Here is a 10,644-nt window from a genome sequence, read left to right on the forward strand (position 1 = left end):
CTCGACAGAGAGGCAATGGGCGAGAGGTTTATTTCGTCGTGTTGTTTCGAAATTCGACTGGAGTGCCGTCGAGAACGAGACGGCAAGTTTGTGCATCCGTCTGGACCTCGAGCAGCTGAGCGTCCGTCACTCGAAGAATATCTTCAGGATCTTGCACCAGCTGAAGGATGCGTGTAATGGCATCGTCCGAGAAGCCCTTTCTGGCCAGGAACAAGCCCGATGTCGCCTTAGTCCACTTGAAATCCGTTCCTTGACAGCAACCCTCAAGGTGCTTCCGAAGATCAGACTGCCGCTTCGAACGTGCGCCACAAATGCACTCGAACGGTCGAACGTCAACGTGCACTTTAATATGGGACGTCAACTGGTCAGGCTTGACAAACTGCTGGTCAGCTCGCGAGCAGTTCGCCCACTGGCATTGACCTTGAAACGTCTTGTCCGTGCGAAGACCAACGTGCACCTCGCGCAAGTGCTCAAACAGCAGCCCCGCAGATCCGAATAGTTGTTCGCACCTGAGGGGGCAGTAGAGAGAAGAACAGCGGAGGAGCAGGAGGAGCAGGAGGAGGGGGGGGGGTTGGAGGGTCAGTTCCGGTTTCGCGCGCTCGTCAATAATCAACGCCAATTCACCCCCGAGCAGAGAGACGGTTCAGCTGGTCAGATATCAACGGGTATGAGTGAGGGACAACTGAACGGTGCTCGAGTGCCTAGCTATATCGGCTACGGGTGTCTGGAAATCGAATCAAGGGACAGGGGCTGGGTTTCCGGCCAGACAGCTTGCGCGTTTTGGACAACGGCCGCCCACATTGGAGCTGAAGTCGGCACGCGGACAAAAAACGCTGACGGTTTACATACTGAATGTACACACGGATCACTTTTTTGCGACGGCTGTCAGGATGCTACAAAGCCGATGGGCGATCGTGCCGTCACAAACTCACCAGGCTTTCCCCCTGCCTCCCTTTCGACTTGCTTCCCGCCTTCTCAGTGTCAACATAGAGGCGGAAGCTATTGTATGTGTTTGATAAAAGTCACAAAATGCACGGAGGCGACGATTACCCTTCCCACTCGCATTGCATCTTGGCAGTTGGAAGAAAGACTGATCAATCGTACCATTGAAACAGAAGACGCTATTGCAATTCCATTCTAGAGTTCTCAACAGGATTCGCAGGCACTACTATTGCACCGTCGGGCGCCAAATCACTGGACTCGTCGTCGACCTCGAGTGGTGGCAAGACAATGTCGATCAAGTCTCGTAGTTGAACTGTGGGGGGGGGGGAAATGCGCAACAGCAGACGAAAGGCGAGTTGGTTGAGCAAGCAAAGAAACGATGGAGGACTGCATTTTCAACGACACAAACCCTCACCTTCGGTTTCTAGGAACGCATCTTGGCCTTCAAACCGTCCCAACAATTGCTGGCAGATCATTAGAAAGGCAAACCGCGAGTACCGCACATGAACCATCAACTCTTGATCGCTGACAACCAGCACATGCAGCAGAGAAACTGCTTGTACAATCGATGTTAACCTGCAGGACATAGCATGCCACAGAGTGAGCTTTGTTACAACAACAGAGCAACGCTTCGCGAATCATCGCAAGTCCAAAAGATGACACACTGAGATTGTGAAAAGTGATCCAGAGGAGGCAAATGATCCATTCCAAGCTCGTATAGCACAGATTGTAGATATCTGATCAGGTGCGACATGATCTGAGGTCAAAATAAGGTGAGTTGCAGCCTTTGGCACTCCCCCCCCCTTTGCAAAGACACAATAGCCGCGGCATACCTTTTCACAACAGGGACAAGGTTGATGCAGCATAACATCCAAGCCTCCACGTCCTTGGCCAGCGAGAACGGCAAGCAAATCAAGAATGGCAGAGCGGATGCTCCGTGCCGTGTCAACCTCCTTAACGCTCAGAACCTCAACATCGTGCGACGCGGCCAATGGCGGCTCAATCAAACAAACGCCTATCAAATCGAGCACGCAAGGAATATAATGCTCAACGGTACACGTCCCAGAGTGGAGGAACCAGCATGGAACAATGTGGATTCGGTGGTGCGCAAGCTCGGCCAGCATATCTCGACTTCGAACAAGCGCGACAAGAAGTTTCTGGCAACGCAGTAGAATGTCGAGCAGGCACGGTTGCGAAGCGTCCTTCTCCAACAAAATAGTTGCAGAAGATGCGTAGGATTGAACCATCCACTGCAAATGCAGCAAGTGCAACAAACGCGACACGGCTCCGGAAGTGACGAGAGGCACGAACGCTGGCAACGAGAGCGCAGGCGCATCAAACGCCAAGGCTTGGAACATTGCCAACAAGAGCGAAATGGCTCTCAAATGAATGATGCGGCACTGTTGCCAACGCCTACGCTGTTCAACCTCTGCGGTGGTTGGCGGGGCAACCGACGCCGTCGAGTTGAGCGCCGTTTCTGCAGGGCTGCTAGCTTGCAAGTAGCCAATGGTATTTGTGCACATTGAGAAAAGCACGACGAGGCGAATCAGGAGATGCTTGGGAAACTGCACGGGCCGGAAGCTCTCGTGGAGTTGCAGTACTGGTTCTCGCGTATCAGCTTCGAGGTGCTCTGCTGACTGGTGAGTTCGCTTGCGAATGCGTGTTGTACACACGAACGATTTGAGGCTCTCAAACGCCGGATGAGCGGCGAGGCTGGCAGCAGCAGCAGAAGCAGCCGCCGAAGAAGTGGATGTGGTGGTGGGCATCACGGCGTGACTGTGACCTGTTGCATGGCTCAAGACAGCCATCCGCACAACCAAACTTGACTCGAAGAGCGGTCCAAGCACTTGCAGTACGGAAAGCAAATCCTCGTCGCTCTGGATGGAATGCTCTGCTTGCGCCACAACAAGCGCAGTCTGAGCATCACGTTCGGTTTTGAGGGCGGTTTGGGCAGAAGTCGCAACTTCGTTCAGATTGGCCATGGTTGCAACAGGACTCGATTGGTCTTGAGCAAAGCTTTCAAGCATGGCTGCATTGCAGTAGCGATGAGCGGCCAATCGCTCGTCTAAAAGGGCGAGCAAATTGCACACGCCCGCCTCGGCTCGATTTGGATGCGGGGAAGCGGTCTCTTGCAGAGCGGTTGCCAGCTTGGAAGCCAACAAGAGCGAGAAATTGTCGGCTGTACTGGGCGTGGACGACGTCGCACTCGCAAGCAATGCGGGCTTGAAGCTTACGGCATCAACCGAGTGTGTGGAGAGCGGCAGCAGTCCGCTCGTGGAATAGGCGTACGGATTCAGAGTATCGAGCGACGAAGGCTGAAGCAAAGATGATACGATCGACGAGGAGGAAGAGGCAAAGAATGCAGCCAGTGTTCGTCGTTCCTGATTCTCTTGTCGTTGCGCTTCTCGCAATTTTGCGAGTGCAGCAGAAAGAATGGGGTCGACTGTCTTTGCAGAAGTTGTTGCAGCTGCAACAGCCGCAGATGGCGCAGTGGCTGGGGAGGGAGCAGCGGACGCCGCGGCCGTTGGTGGGACAGAGTCAGCACCAGCAACAGCGGCTGGCGACACAAGTCGGACCAAAGCACTGGGTTTCGAATCGGCGCGTGACTGGGAGGTGGCGGTCGTAGAAGGCCAGGCACCAGCAGAAGAGCCTGCAGCAGCTGTCGTTTTCATGGCAGCAAGCTTGGAGGTGGACGACCCAGCAGCTGCAGATGCCGGCGGCACCACGGAAGAAGCAGTACCTGAAGCACTCAGACGGGACTTTTTGTGCTGAAAGGCAGCAGCCGCCGCAGCCGCAGCAGCAGTTGAGCGATTCGAAGTTGGCAAGAAGCCGTCGCCAGGGTAGTGCAAGCCCGTCCCACTGGCCAGCTGAGGCGCCAGTCCAGTTGGAGACGGAGTCACGAGGGTGATTGGGCGAACGTTGGCGGCAATCACCATACCAATCGGTGCAGAACTTGCCGCCGCTATGCTTCGTGCCATCTGTAGCGGGACGGCGGAGTTGGATGCAACCTGCTGGGCGTGGTCTGCGGATAACCCACCGTGTGCTGGCACTGCTGAAGACGAGTTGAATGCAGTGCTGCCTGTCGGTGCTTTCCTGGGCGGTGCTGGTGCTGGTGCTGGTGCTGGTGCTGGTGCGGTCATGTCACCCCCAGCCTTCATCGATGAGCGATGTGCAGGCATCGGTTCAACGACTTCAGACTTCACAATGACAACCTGACCGGGCGTTGAGTTTGGCTGCGAGTCAAGCAGGATGACGGGCAGCGACATTGCCAGCTGCTCAAAGTCGTCGTCATCGTCCAGCGTGAAATCTGCACACACACACACAAAAGAACAAGAATTCAAAAAATCAAGTACGGCGGTGACCGCGAGTGAGTTCCTCAAAGCATACTCAAAAGCAAGTGCACGCAATATGAAACAAGACCGAAACACTAGGGTTTTGGCGGGCTTTTTTTTCGGTGGGTGAAACGCACCAAAGCTGTCCGTGGGCTTGCTTGTGGACACGGATGAGGATGGAGGGACGGTCGGTTGTTGGAGTTGGACTGGTCGAGACGAAGGCAGATGCCGGGCAAAGGCAGACGACTGGGCAGGACGAGCAGGAGCAGGAGCAGGAGCAGGAGCAGGAGGCACGGATGATGAGGCGAACGTGAGTGTGCTCTTGCGCGATCCAAAGCCAGTGTGCTGCTGCTGGTTGACTGGCATGGACACACCAGCACCACTGGGCAGAGGAGCAGCAGCAGCAGCGGCGGCGCCGGCGCCAGAAGAGGTGGACGTGCCGCTGCGTACGAGCGCCGGTTTGCTTGCCAAGGATGCTGGGGCGTCATCCACCGTGGCTAGGCGCATACGCTTGGCCGTGCGCTCGCCATCATCCATGTGTATGGGCGTGTGCTGCAATCAAACAATCCACGAGAATCGCTCTGGCTGCCCAGCTTGTCGGTCTCTCACGCAGTTCGAGTGGTTGTCTCAGACGTTGCGACCACGAAAAATCAACGAACAAAACACAGAGTGTAGACTGCGTCCGCTCTCTTCATGAACATGTCCAATCTGGATTCACGTGGCATGTGGTCAACCCAACGGTACTTTACACAAGTTGATCAAGTATCAAAGAAAGCATAAACACCACGCAAGCTATGTCACTGCGCATGAACAACCCTCGTCCATCCATTTCCTTGTGGCGTTAGGTACAAGTATATCCGACGTAAAGCCTTTCGAATATCACCTCTCGGGCAAAACTGCTGGGTCCAACTTGAACTTGCCAGCCCTCGCGCATTTGTAGGTGGATGGGATGACCCGCTGGCCAAATTGTCGCAAGGGCGAGGTTCGAATCGACGAAAGTCGGCTGCACAGCACATTCGTACTGAACATCACTGTTTTGACTCGGCACTTTGCAAAATCGTGCTCGGCACTCATGCTCATAGTCTGTGAACAAACGGAGCGGGAGACACGACAGATCCTGCACAAAAAAAAAACCAAAAAAAAAACCCCGATCACATTGATCAAGCTTTGGACAAATGGTGGAAACGAAACTACATGATATCAAATTGGGAGAAATACGAAAAGGACGACAAATCAAAAACAAAGCGGACTTCAGACAACAACTTAAAATGCTTGCAGCAAAACGCCCGAATTGATCAAAACTGCCACCCTTCTCTTTGATTGATCAAGATACAAAATGGGGGCGGGGGGAACCGGCAGGGGGGAACGACAACGCTTTAGTCGACCTCCTCCATCTTGCTCTCACCAGCGTCCGAGGCGAGCGGGGGAACGTCGTCGACGGGGGCGGCAGCCGACGAGTCGTCCTCGTCAATGTTCAGGCCAAGCTTGATCATGCGGTGGATGCGGGTCGAGAACGAGGCGGGGTCGTCGAGGGAGAAGCCAGAGGCGAGGAGGGAGGTCTCGTAGAGGAGGACGACAAGGTCCTTGAGGGTCTTGTCGTTCTTGTCCTCGTTAGCCTTGATCTTGAGGTTCTTGATGATCGAGTTGTCGGGGTTGATCTCCATGGTCTTCTTGGAAGCCATGTACGAGGCCATGGACGAGTCACGGAGGGCCTGAGCCTTCATGATGCGCTCCATGTTGGCAGTCCAGCCAAACTGGCCGGTAACGAGCACGCAGGGCGAGGCAACAATGCGGTTGGACACGGTGACCTTCTCGACGCGGTCGCCAAGAATGTCCTTGATGGCCTTGCAGAGCGACTCAAACTCGACCTTCTGGTCCTCGATGCGCTTCTTCTCGTCGTCGTCCTCGTCGAGCTCAAGGCCCTCCTTGGTGACAGAGACGAGCTTCTTGCCCTCGTACTCCTTGAGTTGTTGGACGGCGTACTCGTCAATGGGGTCAATCATGTAGAGGACCTCGTAGCCCTTGGCCTTGACGCGCTCGACGAAGGGCGAGTTGGCGACAACGCTCTTGGACTCGCCGGTAATGTAGTAGATGACCTTCTGCTTCTCGGGCATGCGCTCAGTGTACTCCTTGAGGGAGGTGAAGTCGTCGCCAGACTTGGACGAGAAGTAGCGGAGGAGCTCGGCGAGCTTGGCGCGGTTTTGGGAATCTTCGTGGATGCCAAGCTTGAGGTTCTTGCCAAAGTTCTCGTAGAACTTCTTGTAGTCCTCCTTGTCCTCGGCAATCTCGGTGAAGAGCTCGAGGCACTTCTTGATAATGTTCTTCTTGATAACCTTGAGGATCTTGGACTGCTGGAGGGTCTCGCGAGAAATGTTCAGGGGCAAGTCCTCAGAGTCGACAACACCCTTGACAAAGTTGAGGTACTCGGGAATGAGGTCCTCGCAGTTGTCCATGATGAAGACGCGGCGGACGTAGAGCTTGATGTTGTTGGGCTTCTTCTTGTTCTCAAACATGTCGAAGGGCGCGCGCTTGGGAACAAAGAGCAGTGCCTTGAACTCGAGCTGACCCTCAACCGAGAAGTGCTTGACAGCGAGGTGCTCCTCCCAGTCGTTGGTGAGCTGCTTGTAGAAGGCAGCGTACTCGTCCTTGGTGATGTCGTCGGGGTTGCGAGTCCAGATCGGCTTGGTCTTGTTGAGCTCCTCGAGCTCGAGGACAGACTCCTTGACCTTCTTCTTCTCGGCCTTCTTGCCGTCCTTCTCCTCGTCCTCGACCTCCTCAACGGCGGCCTCGTCGTCCTTCTTCTCGGCAGACTCGTCGTCCTCAATCTCCTTCTCAACCTCCTTCTGGACGTGCAGGTAGATGGGGTAGCCAATGAACTGCGAGTGCTTCTTGACAATGTCCTTGATGCGCTTCTCCTCGAGGTTCTCGAGCTGGTCCTCCTTGAGGTGGAGAATCATGGCAGAGCCGCGGCCAAGACGGGGGCCGTCAGTGTCGACGGCAATGGTGAACGAGCCACCAGCAGTGGACTCCCAGATGTACTGCTCGTCGTCGTTGTGCTTGGTAATAACGGTCACCTTGTCGGCAACAAGGTAGGCAGAGTAGAAACCGACACCAAACTGGCCAATCATGCTAATGTCAGCGCCAGCCTCAAGCGCCTCCATGAACTGCTTGGTGCCCGAGCGAGCGATCGTGCCGAGGTTGTTGACGAGGTCGGCCTTGGTCATGCCGATACCAGTGTCGCGGATGGTGAGCGTCTTCTTCTCCTTGTCGGGGATGAGCTCAATCTTGAGCTCCTTCTGGCTCTCAAGCTTGGACGCGTCAGTGAGCGACTGGTAGCGGATCTTGTCGAGGGCCTGTGTTTCAATGGATGGTGAAGGGTGAGTGTTGGTTGACATCCAAACGAAATCGAAATCGAAATCGAAGGAGCAAGAAGAAGAAGAAGAACAAGAAAAAAAAAAAAAAAAAAAAGAACGAAAACTGTGCAAGTGAAACTGAGCAAATCGAGCTGGCACGTGCGGCATTGGTCACGTCGTCTGCCACTCGAACACCAACCACTTGAATAGAAAAGCGAGCGCAAGAATGCAAACGAAAGCACACCCAGGGGAAAAAAAAAAAAAAGGCAGCAGGAGCAGAAACTCGAAAAAAAAGAAAAACAAAAAAGAGTCACAGAAGGCGATGGAAGGCCGTGGAAGGAATTGGAAACAACACGAAAACTGTGTTTCTTGGCGATGAGAGCGCGCGTTTGCAGAGCGTCAAAGACCAACCCCCAGGCACTCCCCGTTGCCGCGTCATGAAGAAGGAAGCGCGAGTGCGAAATGAAGCGCATTCAGCGCAGGAAAACGCCACCCGAAAGCCAGCAAAAAAAGCAAAAAAAAAAAGCAAAAAAAAGCACATGGACGATTTCGAGATCTTTCAACCAAACGAGTCGTTCAACAAGCGCACTTACATCCGAGGCGTTCGAGATGAGCTCACGAAGGTAGATCTCCTTGTTCGAGTAGAACGCGTTGACAATAAGGGACATAAGCTGAGCAATCTGTGTGCAGCAACATCAAGAAAAAAAAATCACAGAATAAAAAAAAAAAAAAAAAAAAACGTCAGTGTTCAATTTCATCTCGTTTTGCTGCACGGCGCACTTTGCGCGAAGCGTTCAAAGCCGAGCAGTCCATCACTCCAAAAAACCCCCAGTGTGAAACCAAAACAATGCCAAGCAAGCAAACAACCACATCTCGAAAAGCGAAAGCGCACCTCAGCCTGGAAGTGGTAGGTTTCCGCCATTGTTGTTAGCTGTTTGGAAAAAAAAACGAAACAAAAATTGGAGTGAGGATGAATGGAGAAAATGCTTGTTTTGGATGGCTTTTCTTTAAAAACCGCTCTCAGCATGGAAGCGTCTAGAAGCCCCGCGCTTTTGTTTTGTTTGATTTTGTGTGCGGAAGAATCGAGACCAACACAGCCAAAAGCCGTCCACCTTCAAGAATAGCAATGGTCGAGTTTGGAGAAAGAGGTGGAACAAAATGGAACAAAATGTCCAAAAGCAAGAACAACATCGGATTGTCAATTGCACAGTGCACAAACTCGCACGCCCACGAATGGACGGCAGAAAAAAAACCTCACAACAACGACACCACAACGACGCACAACCAGCAGGAAATACGGACGCAAAGCCATGCAAGAGGGAGACCAGAAACGAACAAAATATCAAATCAGTCGTCTGCTGTCATCTGCCGTTTACTTGCTTGCAGCGGGCACTGGCGCCCAGAAAGGCTCCTTGTCTGCTTGTGCCACGAGCTGCTTGACGGACTCGTAGGTGGCGGAAAAGTCTGCGTTGACCACCGTCGCGTCAAAGAAGAAGCCAACGTTGCGGTCGATGCGGTCGCTGGCCTTGACGACTTCTTGGAGCTTCTCCTTGGCAATCTCGGGGTTCTTTTTTGCCAAGACATCTGTGTTGGATGTTTGGGTTGGCACCACAATGAGAAAAAGTCAATACCAACAACAACCACACAGACACAAAAAAAAAAAATCAAACATCCCAACGAAAAGCGCAAAACGTACCAACAGATGGGGGCTGCACAAACAGCACAAACGGGTAAGGCTTGATGAGCTGGAGCTGTCCAAGGGCATGGGGATGCACCTCGAGCAGGACAGTCTTGCCGGCATCGATAAGCTTTTGGACCGATGAGACGTGCGTGCCATACAAGTTGTCCTTGTACTCGCCATGCTCAATGAACTTCTTCTCAGCAATGTCCTTGGTCATGACATCCTTGCTCGAGAAGTAGTATTCGCGGCCTTCCTGTTCGTTCTCTCGAGGTGCGCGGGAAGTGTCTGTTCAAAGCGAAATCAAATGCAAGTTGAGTGAAGAGTGCAAAGCAGAGCACGCAACCAAACAAAAAAAGGGGGGGGGGGCGAGACTCACGAGGAACAACAGTGGACAGCTGGCCAGAGAATTCGCCCAACAGCTTGCGACGGATTTCGCTCTTGCCAACACCATCCGTGCCAACAATGACGAATGGTCGCTTGCGGCCAGCGGCCGGCTGTTGCAGCTCCACAGTCTCGTAGAAGCCGAGGTTGCCAGTTTCGTCGACTAAGCGGGAGAGCAACCAAAAGTGTGCGTGAGAATCATCGACAGCCATTGGAAAAAAAAAAAAAACCACCCAACAACAAAAAAGTGCTCCTTCCCCACCACCCCGAAAAAACACTCACCGTCCTTCGACTTGGAGGTGGCAATATACATGGACTGGTTGCGCATGGCAAGGGCTTTGCTGTCCTTCTTGCGGAAGCTGGCGTTCGAGTCAGAGCCATCGTCGTCGCCGCCGGCGCCGTTGGCAGCCGCAGAGTCGCGCGATTGGGCGTTGCGCAGGGCAATGACCTTGGCCCGTCGGACCTCCTGCAGGGGGAGCGAAGGAATGAGGCCAATCTTGGTGGTGCCATATCGGCGCGCTTGCCACCAGTTCTCGTCGTCCATATTGAGGATTTCGAGCACCTCGCGACGCTTGAAGGCGAGCATCGCGTCCACGCAGGGGGTGAGCTCGTCCTTGGCGGGGACGTACTCAAACTGCGCGCGCACAGTGCGCTTGATCTCAAGCGGAGGCGGCGTTGGGCCGTTGTCTGTCTGCGCCGAACGCAGTCGGAACGACACAATGCCCGTCGCGCCCTTGATGAGCGAAACAACCTGTTCCACCGACTTTTTAGAAATGTCCTGGTCGTTGACGGCCAGAATCTCGTCACCGGGCGTCAGCAGACCACTGTTAGCAGCAGCGCCGCCAAGCATGAGACGCGCAACATAGATGCGGCCGTTCACCTCGGCGACCGTGGCGCCGAACGACTGACCGACATTCTTTTCGATGCGGACTGTCTTGATCGGAACCTCGGCGGG

At 53.9% G+C, this 10,644-nt stretch overlaps 3 protein-coding genes across 3 annotated transcripts; all 3 read right to left on the reverse strand.

The window, feature by feature from the left end:
- Positions 1 to 991: 991 nt before the first annotated feature.
- Positions 992 to 4,940, reverse strand: CAOG_03573 (hypothetical protein). Its single transcript, XM_004363244.2, has 5 exons — positions 4,412 to 4,940; positions 1,776 to 4,249; positions 1,608 to 1,699; positions 1,358 to 1,518; positions 992 to 1,255 (listed from the first exon to the last, which is right to left on the reverse strand). The coding sequence occupies exons 1-5, from the start codon at positions 4,809 to 4,811 to the stop codon at positions 1,122 to 1,124; spliced, it is 3,261 nt and encodes a 1,086-aa protein (XP_004363301.2). The 5' UTR covers positions 4,812 to 4,940; the 3' UTR covers positions 992 to 1,121.
- A 513-nt stretch (positions 4,941 to 5,453) lies between these two features.
- Positions 5,454 to 8,592, reverse strand: CAOG_03574 (heat shock protein 90a). Its single transcript, XM_004363245.2, has 3 exons — positions 8,520 to 8,592; positions 8,221 to 8,307; positions 5,454 to 7,627 (listed from the first exon to the last, which is right to left on the reverse strand). The coding sequence occupies exons 1-3, from the start codon at positions 8,547 to 8,549 to the stop codon at positions 5,651 to 5,653; spliced, it is 2,094 nt and encodes a 697-aa protein (XP_004363302.1). The 5' UTR covers positions 8,550 to 8,592; the 3' UTR covers positions 5,454 to 5,650.
- A 407-nt stretch (positions 8,593 to 8,999) lies between these two features.
- On the reverse strand, positions 9,000 to 10,635 carry CAOG_08723 (hypothetical protein; the record flags this gene model as incomplete). Its single annotated transcript, XM_011272041.1, has 4 exons — positions 9,000 to 9,211; positions 9,324 to 9,593; positions 9,685 to 9,852; positions 9,972 to 10,635. Coding segments are annotated over 4 exons (1,314 nt in total), but the record flags the coding sequence as incomplete, so codon positions are not given.
- Positions 10,636 to 10,644: the final 9 nt, after the last annotated feature.

This window comes from Capsaspora owczarzaki (assembly GCF_000151315.2).
Source record: "Capsaspora owczarzaki ATCC 30864 unplaced genomic scaffold supercont2.5, whole genome shotgun sequence".
Lineage (NCBI taxonomy): Eukaryota > Filasterea > Ministeriida > Capsasporidae > Capsaspora > Capsaspora owczarzaki.

Bases quoted from the DNA above. Each gene is read 5' to 3' on its own strand.
- CAOG_03573 (XM_004363244.2), bottom strand. From the start codon at position 4,811: ATGGATGATGGCGAGCGCACGGCCAAGCGTATGCGCCTAGCCACGGTG. The intron at 1,700-1,775 runs GTATGCCGCGGC...TTTTGACCTCAG, and splicing joins CTTGTCCCTGTTGTGAAAAG to ATCATGTCGCACCTGATCAG. The intron at 1,519-1,607 runs GTGTGTCATCTT...TATGTCCTGCAG, and splicing joins GATCACTTTTCACAATCTCA to GTTAACATCGATTGTACAAG.
- CAOG_03574 (XM_004363245.2), bottom strand. From the start codon at position 8,549: ATGGCGGAAACCTACCACTTCCAGGCTGAG. The intron at 8,308-8,519 runs GTGCGCTTTCGC...TGCTGCACACAG, and splicing joins CCTACCACTTCCAGGCTGAG to ATTGCTCAGCTTATGTCCCT. The intron at 7,628-8,220 runs GTAAGTGCGCTT...ATTGAAACACAG, and splicing joins TCATCTCGAACGCCTCGGAT to GCCCTCGACAAGATCCGCTA.